Here is an 18,861-nt window from a genome sequence, read left to right as displayed (position 1 = left end):
CCACTTTAGGTGCAATTTAAACTTAATGACAACATCTGGAATTAAAGCTAGCATCAGTAATGACAACATTTAGCAACTTTATATTAAAAAGAAACATCTGGTTCATTAATGTCCTTTAGGGAAGGGAATCTGCCGTCTGTACCTGGTCTGGCCTACATGCGACTCCAGCAATGTGGTTGACTCTTAATCGCCTTTTGAAATGGCCCCAGGAAGCCACTTAATTCAAGGGCAATTAGGAGGATGGGCAATAAACACAGGGCTTTGCCAGTGACAAAGAATTTAAAGAAACCTCATTCAGTAACATTTTTGCAAGTCAGGCCCGCCAGAAGCCATGTCCTGAGAAGTAATGGCAAGGTGTAATAAATCAGTTAGGGGTCTGCAGTCTTTGAAGAATAGGATTATTTTGTGTAAGTAGAAGGGAGAGTGGCATTGGAGACGGTCCAGAGAAAGTTCACCATGTTGATCCCAGGTAAAGAAGGATTTTCTTATGAGGATAGGTTGAGATTGGGTCTGTATTGATTGGAATTTAGATGAATGAGACAGTGTCTCGTTGAAACATTTTAGAGGTCTTGGCAGGGTAGATACTGAGAGGTGGTTTCCCCTTGTGGCAGAATCTAGGACCAGGGGGCACCATCTCAGAATAATGGGTCATTAAGACAGGGGTGAGAGGAATTTCTTCTCTCAGAGGTTTGTGAATCTAGGGAATTCTTTCCCACAGATGGCTGTTGAGGCCACGTCATTAAGTATATTAATGGACAGATTTTGATTCAGCAAGGGAATGAAGGATTATGGGGAAAAGGCAGGAAAATGGGATTCAAGGATTATCAGATCAGCCATGATTTTGTTGAATGGTGGGGCAGTCTCGATGGGCTGAATGGCCTTTCCTTCCCCTTTGACTTCCAGAAAGGCCAAAACTGACATCCACACTTTCTCATTGCAGTAAACAAATGCCATTGAAGAGTTAATACACACTGGTGTAGTGGCATAATATATTTAGTCATGGAACAGGAACTGGCACATTTTGAGGACCTTCGCTGAAGCCAATGTAAGCAGCAATGACGTCATGGCTGTGACTTACTGAGGCATTTCTGATACATGACTGTACACTTGGACACATGTCTCAATAGCATTTTCTTAGAATGGATTGTGTCTTGCTGCAGTTGCATTATCCAAACTCTAGCCACACAAAAATTGGACAGTTTGCACTTAGGAGATCTGGGTGCTACTCCTGGCAGAGTAAGCTCAGGAGTGAAGAGACCATTCTTAGGTTGATCCTAGAGGAAGGAGTAAGCAAGAGTTCACACGCGGGCATATGTGGTGTCACTGGCTAGGCCTGCATTTATTCATTCCTAATTGTCCCTGCATTAAGAGACTTCTCAGGTCATCTCAGAAGGTCACCCACGTTGCAGTGGGTCTGGAGTCACATGTAGGCCAGGCCAGTTGAGGAAGACTGATTTTCTTTCCAAAAGGGCAATCGTGAACCATGATAGTATCTTTACCATGATGCCATTGCTTCCTCTGTGCATTTCAATGACGTGCTCTCAGAATATGACCGCTCAACAATTTCATTGTTGCCTCATCCTCAAAAATGTATTAAAGGCAAAGGATAGATGACAATATTATGTAAATTTAGATTAGATTACTTACAATGTGGAAACAGGCCCTTCGGCCCAACAAGTCCACACTGACCTGCTGAAGGGCAACCCACCCAGATCCATTCCCCTACATTTCACCCCTTCACCTAACACTACAGGCAATTTAGCATGGCCAATTCACCTCACCGGCACATTTTTGGACTGTGGGAGGAAACCGTAGCGCCTGGAGGAAACCCACACAGACACGGGGAGAATGTGCAAACTCCACACAGTCAGTCGCCTGAGTCGGGAATTGAACCCGGGTCTCTGGCGCTGTGAGGCAGCAGTGCTAACCACTGTGCCACCGTGCTGCCCACTTTAACAGTCAGATGCTCTACCGACTGAGGTATTGGGGCTCCACTCCATACCTCAGTAAAACCTCCATACAAGTCACATGTTTTACATCAAAGGTGGCAAGCCATTGTCTGACTGATGGATGAAAAGCTCCTCCCTTTTCTTACTGGGTAAATACCCAACCAGTGTCTATTGCTGAGCGTTAAGTTCAAGGTCAAAGGCTATTGCCTCTGGAATGAGCCGGATGGCTGAGCAAGCCTGGTAACACAAGACATGGCACTGTGTAAGAGTGTAAGGACACTGCAACAGCCTTGCGATTACATCGTGGAGCTGAGTATAAATGGCACAGTGTGGGCAGACTTAGAATGCTCCAGAATGAGAGAGTCTTGAGAGCACAGGGATTGACAGCTAGACTTCTCTGACCACTCAGATTCATGACAGCCACAATCAGACAACAACTCACTAGAACAAAAGACCCAATACCCATCATGTGCAGGACTAACATGGTGTACAAGAATCCATGCAGGGACTGCACAAAAACACATTCTAGGACAAACTAGCAGACAACTAGTGATCCACATTCATGAACATCAACTAACCATTAAATGCCATGAACAGCTGTCCCTAGTATCTATACACATAAGGACCACAAATTTAACTGAGACAATACACAATAATAGGACAAGCCAAACACAGGACAGCCAGAGAATTTCTAGAAGCATGGCACTCATCCATGGACTCCATTAACAAACACACAGAGCTAGACCTAATATACCAGCCACTACAACGAACAACTGGAACCTGCAATCAGAAACAGCGGGAACAAAACCAAATCAATTCCAACCAGAATCAGACTTTGTGGGCGGCATGGTGGTTAGCACTGCTGCCTCACAGCGCCTGAGACCCGGGTTCAATTCCCGCCTCAGGCGACTGACTGTGTGGAGTTTGCACGTTCTCCCTGTGTCTGCGTGGGTTTCCTCCGGGTGCTCTGGTTTCCTCCCATAGTCCAAAGATGTGCAGGTCAGGTGAATTGGCCATGCTAAATTGCCTGCAGTGTTAGGTAAGGGGTAAATGTAGGGTTATGGGTGGGTTGCGCTTCGGCGGGTTGGTGTGGACTTGTTGGGCCGAAGGGCCTGTTTCCACACTGTAATGTAATCTAAATCTAAGTACAGCAGCACTTCACAGGAGGCTCCACAGCACTAAGCATTTTTAATTTTGCCTTCCCCTGAACCAAACTATTTCGAACCTAAACTCATAGTTAGGCATCAAACCACATGATCAAAGACACTTGACCAATGGCCTACTTACCAAGGTGGTCAACGGCACACTGTTAGATCCAGAATCCGTGAAGCTAGGTTTCTTCCTGATCGTGCACAGCTTGTTGAACCAAGCCCAGTATCCATCTCTCACCTTTAGCCACAAGTCACAAACAAAGGATGTGCTTCAGTTAAGGTGTATTTGTTTTATGCTCAAGGAACTTGTTTGAGAGAAGCCATACCCCTGTCTCTTTAATAATCCACGTCAGACTTTCCGTTTTGTGACCTTTGGCACACTCACTGCTTCCTGCCTCTTTACTCAGAGCCTGCTCTGCCCAATGGTATGTTGATGGGTTTGGGATTCATTATTCCTTTTCCTTTGCCTCCACAGCAATAGGAGAGTTTTATCAGCCCATTCAGTTTCCATCCAGCAAGCTTGCGACACCATCTCTGACTTTAAATAAAGTATCTTTAACTGAAATTTGTAGCACTTCGAGAAAATGAACAAGGTGGGTTGACCATTGAATGAGGGTACAGGATGTTGCTGTAGTGAGATAAACGGATACTGTAGAGAGAATGAAAGAAATACATGGGAAAAGATGGAAGAAAGGAGTGGGAAGAAATGAGAGAAGAGGAGGGGAGAGGAGAGGTGGAGATGTAAGAAAGGGGAGTGAGGAGGAAAGGATTACTTGGAGAATGACAAGAAAGGAAAGGAAGGGGACTGGGAAGAGAGCGAAAGAGAGGGGATAGAGCTTGGTGAAGGCTAGGAGGAGTAAGAGAGGACAGTTGAGAAGTGGAAAGAAGAAAGGATGACAAGTAAAGTGACAGGAGAAGGAGAGAGGACTGGAGAAAGAGGGATTGAAGATGAGAGCGTAGTGGATGAGGTGGAGAGGTGGAGCAGGAGAAAGGAAATGGGAGGGGGTAGAAGAAGAGGGGAGAGATTGAAGTAGAGGATGGCAGCTGGGACGAGGGGAGAGAAGGAAGAGGTGAGAAGAGATGCAGGGGTGGAAGATGGAGGGAGGTCTAGAAATTCAGCACATCTACCGGTTTCAATGCAGATTAAAATTGAATGGGGTATGACTAATGCATTTGCCAATTTGTTTTGTATTTTACATCTAAAGCGTTGCAGTGGTAATACACTCCAGGTTGGTAGTTTACAAAAACCTCCGTTGTCACAAATGCCATGCAGCAGCTTATAGCAACTTTGACAGTTACTTGAGTTTTAAAGGAGAAATCACACCAGGAGAAAGTGAGGACTGCAGGTGCTAGAGATCAGAGTCAGAAAGTGTGGCACTGGAAAAGCACAGCAAGCTCATCACTCCAGGCTCAACCAATCAAGCCCCTCATTGCTGGGCAAGTGATAAGACAACCAAATGCCCTACTTTGGCTGGGCCAACCTTCACTAAGGTTCTCCAGTTAACAGGCAAATGATGGGCTTGAAATGTTAACTCTGCTTCTCTCCACAGATGCTGCTAGACCTGCTGAGTTTCTCCAGCACTTTCTGGTTTTGTTTCATATTCCGGGAGACATCACCACATGACGTCCTACCTCCAACTGTTCCTCCCCCACCCGCCAACACTTGCCATTGGTTTCCTATCCTGTCAATCATGGTGAATCCCCCCCACCCCATGGCTTTTCAGTGGGTCCTTATTTACAATTGATTGCCCTCCCTAACGCCCCCCGCTATCTTCTTTTGGAGCATGTCCCTTACCTGTCGGTTTAATAAACAGAGGATGATGAAGATAAAAACTCCTTGTAGACTGTTGACAATGGTGAATAAGTAGGCTGTCACCAACTTGGAAGCCTGAAAGTGAAACAGGCCAAGAAGCCAGGTACAACCCAGGACAAACACTTGTGCAGTGGCTTTAAATGTTAGAGTCCTGGGAAGAGCAGAAGGTGCAAAGAACTCAGAACACACTGCTTTAACTGATTATCTTAATATTGTTCATCGCAACGATAGAAATTTATTTACAGATTTCTAAATATGCTTTTAATTGTCTACATCCCAGTTTGGCTTTTCTTCATGTTTCTCAGAATCCATACCCAGGTTTAAGCAAACAAGCACAATGAGTGTAGATCACTGACCAGACTCAAGGAAGTAAACACAGACCAATTGAATATTGCACTGAACTCAAGAACCTAAAAGCCTGGTCTACGTAATGTAGTCTCATGCTTTAACTATTTTAGCCTGGCTGTTATCCTTGTGATATGTCTCTCAATTTTAATCTCTCCTATGATTAACACTCAGTCATTGCAGGGAAAAGGGTGATGACGCTGGCCATTTGTAACATCATCCAGGCCTCTTAACATGACCAGCTCAGATTAGGTCATGAGATTTCAGCTGTGGCTGTGGAGTAGTTACTTCGGTTTGTTCCTGGAACATGCTGACTAGGCTAACATTTACTGCCCATCCCTAATTGCCCTGGAACTCAATGGCTTGCTTGCAATGCTTGAGCATTTCAAAGGGCAGTTAAAAGTCAACCAGCCATACCAGTTAGAAAATGCACTCCAAAAACTGGAGAGGCGATGGCCTAGTGGTATTATTGCGGTACTATTAATCCAAAGACAGCAATCGAGCAGCAGGAAAATCGACAATTTGGACATAAGCCCTTCATTAGGAATGAGGTCCATGGCCCAAGGAGGCTTAAAGATAAATGGGAAGGGGTTGGGGCTGGGGGGAAGGTAGCTGAGAATGCGATAGGTAGATGAAAGTAGGTGTAATGGTGATAGTTAGGAGGAGGGTGGAGCAGATAAATGGGAAGGAGGATGGACATGTCAGGAGGGTGATGCTGAGTTGGCGGGTTGGATCTGGGATAAGGTGGGGGGGAGGGGAAATGAGGAAACTGGTGAAACCCAAATAGAACCCACGTGGTTGGAGGGTCCCAAGGTGAAAGATGAGGAGTTCTTCCTCCAGATGTCGAGTGGTTAGGGTTTGGCGGTGGAGGAGGCCCAGGACTTGCATCCAGAGACCTAGGTAATGTTCTGGGGACATCGGTTCAAATCCCGCCACAGTGGATGGTAGATCTTGAATTCAATAAAGAATCTGGAATTGAGAATCTAATGATGACCATGAAGTCATTGCCAATTGTTGGAAAAACTCATCTGGTTCATTGACGTCCTTCATGGAAGGAAATCTGTCATCCTTTCCTGGTCTGGCCTACACGTGACTCCAGTCACAAAGCAATGTGACTTCTAACTAAATGGGCAATGAGGGACGGGCAATAAATCCTTACCCAGCAGAGATGCCCACACCCCATGAATGAATAAACAAAAAACTCACCAAGGCTCCTGAGACAGCATCTTCTAAACTCATGGCTACTACCATCGAGTGGGATAAGAACAGCAGACACATGGAAAAGACAGCTGTAAGATCCCCTCCAAGCCACTCAATGCCCTGACGTGGAAATATATCACTGTCCTCTCAGTGTTGCTAGGTCAAAATCCTGGAGTTTTAACATTTAACATTTCAAACTCCTTGATCTGATCACTTTCTGATCTGTAGAACAGTGTGTACTTAATATACTTGGATTCTCATTCAAGCAATGTAGTGGTGTGCTTTTAAGTGTGCAAGATTTTTACACAATACTTTAAAGTTTCTATACATCATAGGAGTACACCATTCCACCCATCTGGCCTATCTTTCCAGTTCAGGATCTGTGACCTGGGTTTACTTGTCTCTGAGTCCTTACCCGTTAACCAAACAAGCACGTCAGAAGACTGACATTTGTAAGTGCAGAACATTTTATTTATTCATTCATCAGACATAGCTGTCACTGACTGGGCCATTTATTGCCCTTCCCTAGTTGCCCTTGAGAAGGTGGTGGTTGAAATAACTCCACAAAGCCAGCCCCAGTCACCCTTTATTTACACACGAAGAGTCCTTGACAGTGATCCAGCTCCCTCAGAGCCAGCTCTCAGAGTGAACAGAATCTCTGAAAGTCCTGTTTATAGACGTCAGCCACGGCTCCCTGTTTGGACCAGGTTAACAGCCCTAGTCAGAGAACTCTTATTTTATGACATCCACCTGACTGACCTCTTTATAATCACTACAGTGGTGCACTGCCTTCTTGAACCACTGCAGTCCATTTGCTGCAGATAGATCCAAAATACTGACAGGGATGGAGTTTCAGGATGTTGACCCAGCAACACTGAAGTTATAGTGATATACATTCATGCCTGGGTGGTGAACGGCTTGGAGGCAAATCTACTACCTTTGTCCTTCTAGATGATAGGGGATGTGGATTTGGAAGGCACTGTTTAAGGAGCCTCGATGTGTTGTACACTGCGTTGAACAAAAAGCTGAGACATCCTACCCTTATGACTTAATCTTTATCAGTTCTACTGTCATCCTTGTGAATCTGCATCTCCTTGAAGGTTAATCTGGTCTTCCTGACTGTGTTCCACAGCAATGAATGTGGCATGCTAGAGAGAGCCTAATCTCTCTCTGAATGACTGGAGCATACCTTGCAGCAACTTCAACTTCAGCTGGAGTCTTAGGTATAGTTGTGGGCAGCATTTTAGAGGAAAGATGTGAATGCACTGGGGAGATGGCAGGAATGAGTTCAAAGAATGGGTCTAGGCCTGGGGAACTTCAGTGAAGAGGATGGATTGAGGAAGTTGGGACTGTTCTCATTGGAGAGAAAAGGGCTGAGAGGAGATCTGAGAGAAGTTTTCAAAATCAGGAGCAGGGGCTGCACAGAGTAGATCAGGAAAGCTGTTCCTAATTGTTAAAGGAGCAAGAATTAGTGGAGCATAGAGATGTGCAAAAGAAGCAAGGTTCATTTCAGAGAAACATTTTGGAATGCACTGCCTGGAAATGTGGTAGAGGCTGGTACAATGGAAGCATTCAAGAGGGGCATTGGATGGTTATTTGGATAAAAATGGAGTGTGAGGGCTCATTGGCACTCATTGAGAGATTGGCACTCAGTAACGAAGCTCATTTGAAGAGCCTTTTCAGGCAGGATTGGGGCTTCCTTCTGTGACGTACCAATTTGATGACTCTGGGAAATTTGTTTATCTGAACCTTGGTTCAACATGGAGACAGGTTTGGGGATGATGCCTGTGACAGTCCAATAGCTTGTTACTTAGGGATGTCTGTACTGGAGAAGAGAAGACATGAAAGCAAATTCTGGATGCTGTACATTGAAAAGAGCATTATTTCATGCCAGTCCAAAGTAATGCTTGAGTTTGGAATCTGGGATTTTCACTTGCCTCATGTCCTTAATTTTTGTGACTTCTGCGTTGAGGCGGGTGAGTTGTACCTTCAGTATCCAGAGTGTCACAGCAAACAGCGTCATATTAAACTGCAGGGTAAACAGAGCTGATCAAAATCATTTACAGCAATGAAACATCTTAAGCCTTTACGCCAGCAGCAGTGCTCAGGATGCATTGTGGTAGAATTCCCCTGTATTCAGTTTTAGATATTCCTCGTGTCTGATTCGTGTTAGATATTCCTTCTTACCCTCATTTATAACTCCTAATTTTCTAACTTTCTAATTTACTATTCTAAATGTGACTATTCTCACCTTCCCCATAAACTAATTGAGCTTATCTTAAACTCTATGGCCTGCATATATCAAGTCCAGTTTGTCCTCCTGTGCTCAGAGCAAAAGACCTCGGGAGTGCTGATGAAAGAAATGATGGAGATGCAAAATAGATGTGAATAGTAGAAAGCAGGTCAGCTCTGCTGAGAGCCATAGAGACATAGTCGGGGGTGTTGGGTGGGGGTTAGAAAGGTGTCATCAAAATGGGACACGGCATTCCTGAAATTAGAATCCCTAAAGTGCAAAAGAGGCTATTTGCCCATTGGATCTGTGCCAACCCTCCGAAGAGCATCCCATGCAGACCCAGTTCCCCCACTCTATACCCGTACCCCCACATTTTTCTCATGGTTAATCCCTGAACACTATAGACAATTTGGCACGGCCAATTTGCCTAACCTGTGCATCTTTGGACTGTGGGAGGAAACCGCAGCACCCACAGGAAACCGACATGGACACAGGGAGTTTGTGCAAACTTCGCATAGTCACCCGAGTGTGGAATCGAACTCAGACCCTTGGTGCTGTGAGGCACCACTGAGCCACTGTGCAGCCCATTATATCGAGTATTTTAGGATGCCTTCCAGTGTGGATGGTGCAAGTTGTGTGAAAGAATAAGGTTAAACTTCAGTAGAATGTGATGCTGTACCCTGAGGCAGGCCAAGTGGACAATTTGGAGGCCTGTGCCACTGTTTCACGTGTAGATGCCACCTCCAACCCTGACTCTAGAACACCCTTGGCTTCAGTCAAACAATACGCCAGTAAAAATGCTGAGAAATGTTACCACACTAATCTTCTCCCTCCCTTCAGTCTAAGATAGGAGTGCAGTTTTGAATGATGGCTTTGTTGATAAAGCTATGCTTCCTTTCCTTAAAGGTCCATAAGAATGGAAGATGTAGAACAGAAATAGGCATTAACCCCATGCCGTCTGCTTTGCTACTCAATGAGACAATGGCTGATTTGCTCATACTCCCTATGGCTCTTCCTGAACTTGGGAACACAAGGAGAGAGGCAGGCTATTCAAGCCCTCAGATCCACTGGGAATCTCCTACCACTTATCATTTGCAAGTGTTGGAAGGATCTGCCAACTTATTTGGCGATTGAATATACATACCTTCCTTGGGCCGCAAATTCTGAGTGGGACCCAAACCGAGAGCAGGCTCAAAGGCAGGGACATTACCCACTGAATATGAAATGGGCATTCGAGAGAGGGGGAGCACTTAAATATTCTCCAATATTCAGATAATAACGTAGTTACCAGAATTATCAAGCAGACTGGGCCAATGAAACTCCAGATTAATCCATTCTCAGTCGTCAGCCAGCAACTGGAATGTAAGAGAGACAGAAAAATGAAATAGTTAGGGACATCACTGGCACCCTCTTCATCTTCCTACCTCACTCCTTCCTCATATGGTCGCCCATTAGCTTTATCCTTTAAATATCTTGTAAAGTCTTTCTGTGCTATGATGCATTGCTACTAAGGCCAAGTAAAAAAAGCCCCAGAAATAAAACTCAATTATCTAAACTTTCTATTATGCTATGGATACCACCTTTTAAATGGATGTCTCCTGTATTCCTGAGTGACCATACAGAGGTGCACTGTGAATGTCTGTGATAAGTTCCCAAGCAAAGTGACCAGCACTTTTACATTTGTTCATCAGATCTGGACAAGGATAGTCCATCTAGAATTGCACAGCAAAGGTGGTTTAATGATGATGCCCTGTCCACAGTATCCATTGTTTTTATCTGCCTTTGTATGTTTATGTATCTGAGGGAAAGCTGATAAGGGACATACAGCTTTATCGTAGAATCCCTACAGTGTGGAAACAGGCTGTTCGGCCCAACAAGTCCACACCGACCCTCCGAACAGTAATTCACCCAGACCTATTCCCCTATTCCTATTACTTTACATTTACCCCTGACTAATGCACCTAACCCTCACATCCCTGAGCACTATGGGGCAATTTATCATGGCCAATTCACCTAACTTGCACATCTTTGTACTGTGGGAGGGAACCGGAGCACCCGGAGGAAACTTATTGAGACTTGGGGAGAATGTGTAAACTCCATACAGACAGTCGACCAAGAGTAGAATCGAATTTGGGTCCCTGGCACTGTGAGGCAGCAGTGCTGAACACTAAAGTGCCTGGCCACTTTATACAGTAAAGCTTTATGCCATGGGTTCATAACTATAAACTGTATCATAGAAACATAGAACATAGGAACAAGAGTAGACCATTTGGTCCTTTGAGTCTAGTCCGACCATTCAGTACAATCATGGTTGATCATCCAACTCAGTCCCTTGTTCCTGTTTTTTCCTCATGCCCTTTGATCCCTTTTTCCTCATTCCTGAAGAAGGGCTTATGCCCGAAACATCGATTCTCCTGTTCCCTGGATGCTGCCTGACCTGCTGCGCTTTTCCAGCAACACATTTTCACCTTTGATCCCTCTACTCTTTATACCAAACTTCTTCTTGAAACCATTCAATATTTCGGCCTCAATCACTTTCTGTGGCAAAGAATTCCAGAGGCTCATCACTCTCTGGGCGAAGACATTTTTCCTCATCTCAATTCTAAATGGGCAACTCGATACCCTTAGACTCTGACCCCTAGTTCTGGTCTCTCCAATCATCAGGAACACCCTTCCTGTGTTTACCCTGTCTATTCCCATTAAAATGTTGTAGGATTAGAGGGAAACTTCCCCCTCTAAATTTCATCCTCACTGATCCAGACTCTCTTCTTTTGCCTTGCCATTCCAGGAACCAGCCTGGTAAGTCTTCGCTGCCCTCCTTCCGTAGCCAGAACATCATTCCTCAGATAAGGAGTCGAAAACTGCACGGAATATTCCAGGTCCCACCAAGACCCTGTACAATTGTAGGAGAAAGTGAGGGCTGCAGATGCTGGAGATCAGAGCTGAAAATGTGTTGCTGGAAAAGTGCAGCAGGTCAGGCAGCATCCAAGGAGCAGGAGAATCGACGTTTCGGGCATAAGCCCTTCTTCAGGAGCAGCATAAGCCTTGTTTCTCCTGTTCCTTGGATGCTGCCTGACCTGCTGCGCTTTTCCAGCAACACATTTTCAGCCCTGTACAATTGTAGCAAGACATCCCTCTCCCTATACTGGAATCCTCTCACTGTGAAGACAAACATCACATTTCCCTTCACCTGCTGCCCCTGCAATGCTCCCTTTCGGTGACTGGTGTACAAGGACACCCAGCTCTCACTGCACTGCCCCCTTTCCCAATCTATCATTGTCAGATAATAATCTGTTTCTGTAGCTTGAGTCTATCTATTTGTAATAAAAAGTAATTTGTGTTAAGTACAGTGCTCCCTGTCAACCTGGGTTGGAACTTGGGTAAATAGGGGAAGTCTTGTTTGCCTGTAACATTCTGGGAATAGCAAGGATCTGCTGCTCTTTTCTGCACATTCAGACATTACTTACTAGCGTTGTGTCCCGTAACCAGTTGGATACGTTGCTGCAGAAACAGTGACAATTACAGCTGGCACTCCATATCCAAAGGGATACATAAACCATGACAGCACTTTACGGGCACAAGAGTTGTTGATTTTCTGGAGGTTCCTGACCATGAGGTGAAGGTGAATTCCTTCCACACACATCCAAGTGAAGGCTGCCAGGAAAAGATAGTGCAAACATCCCGTGATGACTGCACATGCAACCTGGAACAAAGGACATGGGTTGAGTCTCAGCCTCACATGACGTCTATCCTTAACCTGCCTCGACATGTTTGTCTTTTCTGCTTGTAAAACAATCCTGAGGACGTGGACAGCATTGGCATGTATTGCCCATCCCTGGTTGCCCTTCAGAAGGTGAGCTGCCACCTTCAATGTACAGTAAAAGTACAGTAAAATGTACAGCATGTACAGTAAAAGTAAACCCATGGTGTTCTTAGATAGAGGGTCCCAAATTTTGAGAATGACAGAATGGGCTAATTGCTTAGAAAACATTTTTCTTTGTCATTTCTGTATTCTTAATTATGGACTGAACTGGGGAAAGAACTGTTTTAAAAACCCAAGGAATGTTGCATGCTTTGAAAACAGGTAACCTGACCCTCATTGCAAGCACTGTTTACACAGCTATTGGCTCCAGCAGTAGTTCATAGAATCCGTACAGTGTGGAAACAGGCCCTTTGGCCCAACAAGTCCACACTGACCCTCCAAAGTGTAACCCAACCAGACTCATTCCCCCTACCCTTCATTTAACCCTTGACTAATGCACCTAATCTATACATCCCTGAACACTATGGGTAATTTAGCACAGTAATTCACCTTAACCTGCACATCTTTGGGAGGAATCCAGAGCACCCGGAGGAAACCTCACGCAGACACCGAGAGAATGTGCAAACTCCACACAGTTGCCCGAGGCTGGGATTGAACTCAGGTCCCTGGTGCTGTGAAGCAGCAGTGCTAACCACTGAGCCACCATGCCACCCGTTGAAATCCCATTTGCAGATGAGCTGGAGCCAAAGCGTTGTGTCCAAATGAAGATTTGGTTAGCCACAATCAGGTTTATGGACTAGTGGCCAGCTATCGATTACGAACAGCTTCTACCTGCCAACATGGTGTAATTGGTTCCCAAGTAGCTGAACTACTTGGAGCTGTCAGTAAGATACAGAGAAGGCCTCAGACCTCCACCAGCTCAGGAGTTCTCAATTCTCTGCAGTAAAAGCCACTTTAAGCCTGAAAATAACTGGTTATTTTCCTCCAGCAGTTGCTATACATTGTGATCTTTGAATTAGTAAGTCAGAGCCATCCTGTGCCTCTTGCAAACCAGTGGAAGCATCAGGGGAAGGAAGACTGAGAAGGTATGTTCTAACCAGCACAAGGAACATCTCAGCAAATCCTGTGAACAGGGACCACTGAACTACTTTCCTAGTTTACCCATAACACTGTTTCTTAAATCATGTGTGTGTGAGATGTGTAACTAGAAGAGTTACACTCTTCTTATTATGCTGATGGTTTGTAACTGTTACCTATAGTTATTGAGATTTACTAGAATGTTGACTGGCATGGAGGGAAGGTCTGATGAGAAAAGGCTGAGGGTGTTGAGTCTGTTTTTTTGTTAGAGACAAGAAGGTTGAGAGGTGACTTAATTGAGACATGTAAGATAATAAGAGGGTTAGATAGGGTGGACAGTGAGAGCCTTTTTCCTCGGATTGTGATGGCTAGCATGAGGGGCCATAGCTTTAAATTGAGGGGTGATAGATATAGGACAGATGTCAGAGGTAGGTTCTTTACTCAGAGAGTAGTAGGGGCATGGAATGCACTAGCTGCAACAGTAGTAGACTCGCCAACTTTAAGGGCATTTAAATGGTCATTGGATAAACATATGGATGAAAGTGTAATAGTGTAGGCTAGATGGGCTTCAGCTTGGTTCCACAGATCGGTGCAACATCGGGGGCTGAAGGGCTTGTACTGCGCTGTAATGTTCTATGTTCTATTTGTAATAACTAGTGATTCTTGTTCAGTTCAGAAATTTATTCTGTGCTTTCTATCAAGCTGGGTCTAACAGACAGAGTAATTAGGGAATTCTGTATCCTATTTAAAATCTTTATCACAACTCAGGGAATAACAGGGCTTGATTTCCGGCATGCCACCTCGGTGAGGTGTAACATTATACATGCCATGTGACTTGGGGCCAATCCTGGGGAGTGTGTGAGCAGTGTTCCTATGCTCACTGCCATTCTCCTTCCAGGTGGTAAGTTTGGCAGATGCTGTTACAAAGTTGCTGTAAAGCATTACATAGATGGTATACAGTGCAGCCAGTGTATATTTGACATGGGGTATAGGATACCAACTGAATAGATTATGTTGTCCTGGTGATGCCAAGCTTCTTGAGTGTTGTTGGAAGTGCATCCATCTGAATGGAGGTGCAAGACACTCTTTGTGAAGTTAGGAGATTTGTCAATCACTAGGGAATAGCATATGTAAATGAGGGCCCTGCAACTGGGCTGCAATCCTTCAATAATATGAGCCAGAGCTGAAAATGTGTTGCTAGAAAAGCGCAGCAGATCAGGCAGCATCCAAGGAGCAGGAGAATCGACGTTTTGGGCATGAGCCCTTCTTCAGGAACGTCGATTCTCCTGCTCCTTGGATGCTGCCTGACCTGCTGCGCTTTTCCAGCAACACATTTTCAGCTCTGATCTCCAGCATCTGCAGTTCTCACATTCTCCAACAATATGAGCCAGTCTCGCTCATGTACTCAAGTTCTGGTGTGATGAAATCCCTCAATCAAAGACAAGACCACTACTGACTGAACCTAACAAGAATGCATTCACAGTATATGTAGAATAAGTTGGAAGTAAACTTGTAAAGGTGGAACTATGCTGAATTCCTTTCTCCTTTATGGAATGTGGCCATCAATGGCAAGGTCAGAATTGGCTGTCCATCCTGAATTGCACCAGCACTGAGTGGCTTGCTATACTACCTCAGATGATGGTTCACAGTCAACCACAGGACTGTTGGCCTGGAGTTGCAAGTAGGCCAGTCCAGGTAAGGACTACAGATTTCCTACCTGAGAGGACCTCAGTGAACCAGGTGGGGTTTTATGACTATTGCTGAGTGCTTCATGATGGTCATTACTGAAATTATTTTTTTCTTTAAATTCCAGAGGTTTATTAATTTGAATTCAAGTTACATCAGCTGCCATTGTGGTATTTGAACCCTTGTTGCCAGTTTTTGCTCAGCACTTCCTTTTCACTTAAGGTGCCTCAGTTCCAATAGAGGGCCCCCCCACTGATCTTGGCTCAATCCCCATCCAGCTGTCTTTGTAAAGGAAGGCTAACATCCCACATCCAGTCAGCACTGAATGAACTGGAAATTTATACAATGGTTTGGGAGGGTGGTGGTGGTTGAGGTGGGGGTAGACGGGTGTGGTTGTGAACCTTGAAATTTGCTCACCTTGTTGTTGGTTTTGTGAATGCCCACCAGGAAAAGTAGCTCAGCCAGAAACAGGGTGATGCACAGGTTGATGTGGATGGTGTGGTTGTGGCTGGTAACTTGGGTGCAGAACCGAAACGTGATGATAGTGAAGCCCAGGCACATCAGTGACAAGCTGATCCCAACCAACGTTATGATACTGAGGTTCCAATCCAAGTGACCATCCTCCTAAATGAGTAGAGCACAACTCATAACCACCTTCCAGAAATGCAACTGAAACTAAGACTTTGCTCTCTTCCCTCCTCTGCTGATAGCACTACCTCCCTGTTGCAATACAGACACATTTCGTACCTTCTTTTAATGGCTATGTGATTAGCAGGACATGTGGTAATGGCATTTCCCTTGCTGTCAGTTTCGACTCTATCCTCAGGCCCTCACCTTCCAGGTCACTGAGAAATTGAATTGACAGCATTGAAGGATATCGACTTCCCAATGAAAGTCTTTGCTGAGGCGCGAGTCTTGCTCCAGCGGGTCAAGCCACTAGTTATGGACTATCCCTACTTGTCCTTGAGAAGGTGGTCCTGTTCTTGAGCCACTACAGTCCTTACATCCAGGTACCCCCGGAGTGCTGTTAGGGAGGGAGTTGCACATTTGTGAAGGAATAGCCAATATGTGTGCTAGTTGGGAACTTGATGGTGTTCCCATGGCCTTGGAGATTTGTGAAGAGTTGGTGTCTATGTTCCATGTGAGCTTTCTCTTCATCTACCATCGAGTGCAATAGCACTCATTCTGGAAGGAGAGAGGTAAAACAGCTCTTCCTTTGGGAAGAGGTAAAATTGGGAATGAAGAGGTGGGACATGGTGAAGCTATGGAACAAGTCTGAGCTCTGTGAACTGTAATGTAGGGATTGAGTCGTATAATTGGATCCAAAACCCTGCACTTACAGCTTGAACTGTAGCTCAGAGACTGACCAGGGAAGAGCTAGGTCTAATTCCAGATCCATGTTGAGAGACCTAGCTTTAACCAATACTGGAGGTAGGCAGTTCAAAATAGTCCCAGTGTCCTTGGACTAGACATAAAGGTAACACTCCCCCCCAACACTTTGTCATAGATTTCTAGAGTTGTAAAACACAGAAACAGACTCTTCAGTCTAACTGAAAAATGTGTTGCTGGAAAAGCACAGGCAGGTCAGGCAGCATCAAAGGAGCAGAAAAATCGATGTTTCGGGCATAAGCCCTTCTTCAGGAAGGCTTATGCCCGAAACGTTGATTCTCCTGCTCCTTTGATGCTGCCTGACCTGCTGCGCTTTTCCAGCAACACACTTTTCAGCTCTGATCTCCAGCATCTGCAGTCCTCACTTTCTCCTCTTCAGTCTAACTCCATGCCGACCAGATATCATAAATTAATCTAGTCCCATTTGTTAGCATTTGTCCCATATCCCTCTTCCTATTCATACGTCCATCCAGATGCCTTCTAAAAGTTGTGATTGCACCAGCATCCACCACTTCCTCTGGCAGCTCATCCCATAATGCACCATCTCTGGGCGGCACGGTGGCACAGTGGTTAGCACTGCTGCCTCACAGCGCCAAGGACCCGAGTTCAATTCCCGCCTCAGGTGACTGACTGTGTGGAGTTTGCACGTTCTCCCCGTGTCTGCGTGGGTTTCCTCCGGGTGCTCCGGTTTCCTCCCACAGTCCAAAGATGTGCAGGTCAGGTGAATTGGCCATGCTAAATCGCCCGTAGTGTTAGGTAAGGGGTATATGTAGGGGTATGGGTGGGTTGTGCGTCGGCGGGGCAGTGTGGACTTGTTGGGCCGAAGGGCCTGTTTCCACACTGTAAGTAATCTAATCTCCTTCATGATAAAGTTGCGCCCTAGGTCCCTTTCAAATCTTTCTCCCTCACCTTAAACCTATGCTCTCTAGTTTTGGATCCCTCTACCCAGGGAAAAACCTTGACTATTCACCCAAACCATGCCCCTTATGCTTTTATAAACCTCTATAAGGTCACCCCTCAGCCTCCGACGCTCCAGGAAAAATAGCGCCAGCCTATTCAGCTTCTCCCTGTAGCTCAAACCCTCCAACCCTGGCAACATTCTTGCAAGTCTTTTCAGAACTCTTTTGAGTTTAACAACATTTCTCCGACAGCAGGGAGACCAGAACTGAACATAGTCTTCCAAAGGTGGCCTGAATAATGTACCTCCACAGCTGTCATGAGAACGGCGAAGCTGGACAGATGGTGGCAGCCACACACTGTGTGGGTCTTGTTTGAAGCGATCATGACACATCCCTCAGGTGACCAGTGACTTCTGTCCTCCATGTGGTTCCAGTAAACGCATGCCAGCCACCCATCAGTTCTCTGTGTGAGACAGGAGTTTACAACAGGAACTTGCATGAATTTGAATGGCGCTTTTAGTGTAGTCAGACACTTCCCAAGAACACCATCGATCAAGATCTGACTCTGAGCCATATAGTGAGAGATTGGGAAAGTCTGGCTAAAGCAAGTTTATAAAGGAGAATGCTCTGGAGGGGTGGAGAGGTTGAGAAAGGGTATCTTGGAGCTTAAAGTCTAGACAGAATGGCAGGACATGAAGAGGAATTTTGTGGTAAAATTGGCTTTACACAGAGGGTGATTAGATTAGATTAGATTAGATTACAGTGTAGAAACAGGCCCTTCGGCCCAACAAGTCCACACCGACCCGCCGAAGCGAAACCCACCCATAACCCTACATTTACCCCTTACCTAACACTACGGGCAATTTAGTGTGGCCAATTCACCTGACCCTGCACATCTTTGTGATGTGGGAGGAAACCGGAGCACCCGGAGGAAACCCACGCAGACACGGGGAGAACGTGCAAACTCCACACAGTCAGTCGCCTGAGGCGGGAATTGAACCCGGGTCTCTGGCGCTGTGAGGCAGCAGTGCTAACCACTGTGCCACCGTACCACAAGGGTGGTGGAGGTTTGGAATGCACTTCTGATAGCTTTGGCAAATAGAATTAAGGAGAATCCAAAGAGTTTTCATAAATACATGAAGGACAAAAGGGTAACTAGGGAGAGAATAAAGCCCCTCAAAGATCAGCACGGTGGCCTTTGTGTGGAGCCGCAGAAAATGGGGGAGAGACTAAATGAGTATTTTGCATCAGTATTTACTGTGGAAAAGGACACAGAAGATATAGAATGTAGGGAAGTAGATGGTGACATCTTGAAAAATGTCCATATTACAGAAGAGGAAGTGCTGGATGTCTTGA

The 18,861-nt window shown here is 45.4% G+C and overlaps 1 protein-coding gene across 5 annotated transcripts in view; it reads right to left on the bottom strand.

The window, feature by feature from the left end:
- LOC122552180 (adhesion G protein-coupled receptor E2-like) overlaps nucleotides 1-18,861 on the bottom strand; it is a 48,781-nt gene that overhangs the window by 1,842 nt on the left and 28,078 nt on the right. For all 5 annotated transcript variants that reach the window (XM_043694750.1, XM_043694752.1, XM_043694753.1 and 2 more), the window contains 7 exons: nucleotides 17,810-17,968; nucleotides 15,635-15,841; nucleotides 12,159-12,394; nucleotides 9,980-10,046; nucleotides 8,396-8,487; nucleotides 4,896-5,064; nucleotides 3,237-3,338 (listed from right to left, as the gene is read on the bottom strand). In XM_043694750.1, the coding sequence (XP_043550685.1) occupies nucleotides 3,237-3,338; nucleotides 4,896-5,064; nucleotides 8,396-8,487; nucleotides 9,980-10,046; nucleotides 12,159-12,394; nucleotides 15,635-15,841; nucleotides 17,810-17,968 (1,032 nt within the window). The remainder of the gene's footprint in view (nucleotides 1-3,236; nucleotides 3,339-4,895; nucleotides 5,065-8,395; nucleotides 8,488-9,979; nucleotides 10,047-12,158; nucleotides 12,395-15,634; nucleotides 15,842-17,809; nucleotides 17,969-18,861) is intronic.

The sequence above is a fragment of the Chiloscyllium plagiosum genome, chromosome 8, assembly GCF_004010195.1.
Source record: "Chiloscyllium plagiosum isolate BGI_BamShark_2017 chromosome 8, ASM401019v2, whole genome shotgun sequence".
Classification (NCBI taxonomy): Eukaryota; Metazoa; Chordata; class Chondrichthyes; order Orectolobiformes; family Hemiscylliidae; genus Chiloscyllium; species Chiloscyllium plagiosum.
Note: the sequence above shows the minus strand (reverse complement) of the source record. Positions and strands in the feature narration are given on the sequence as shown.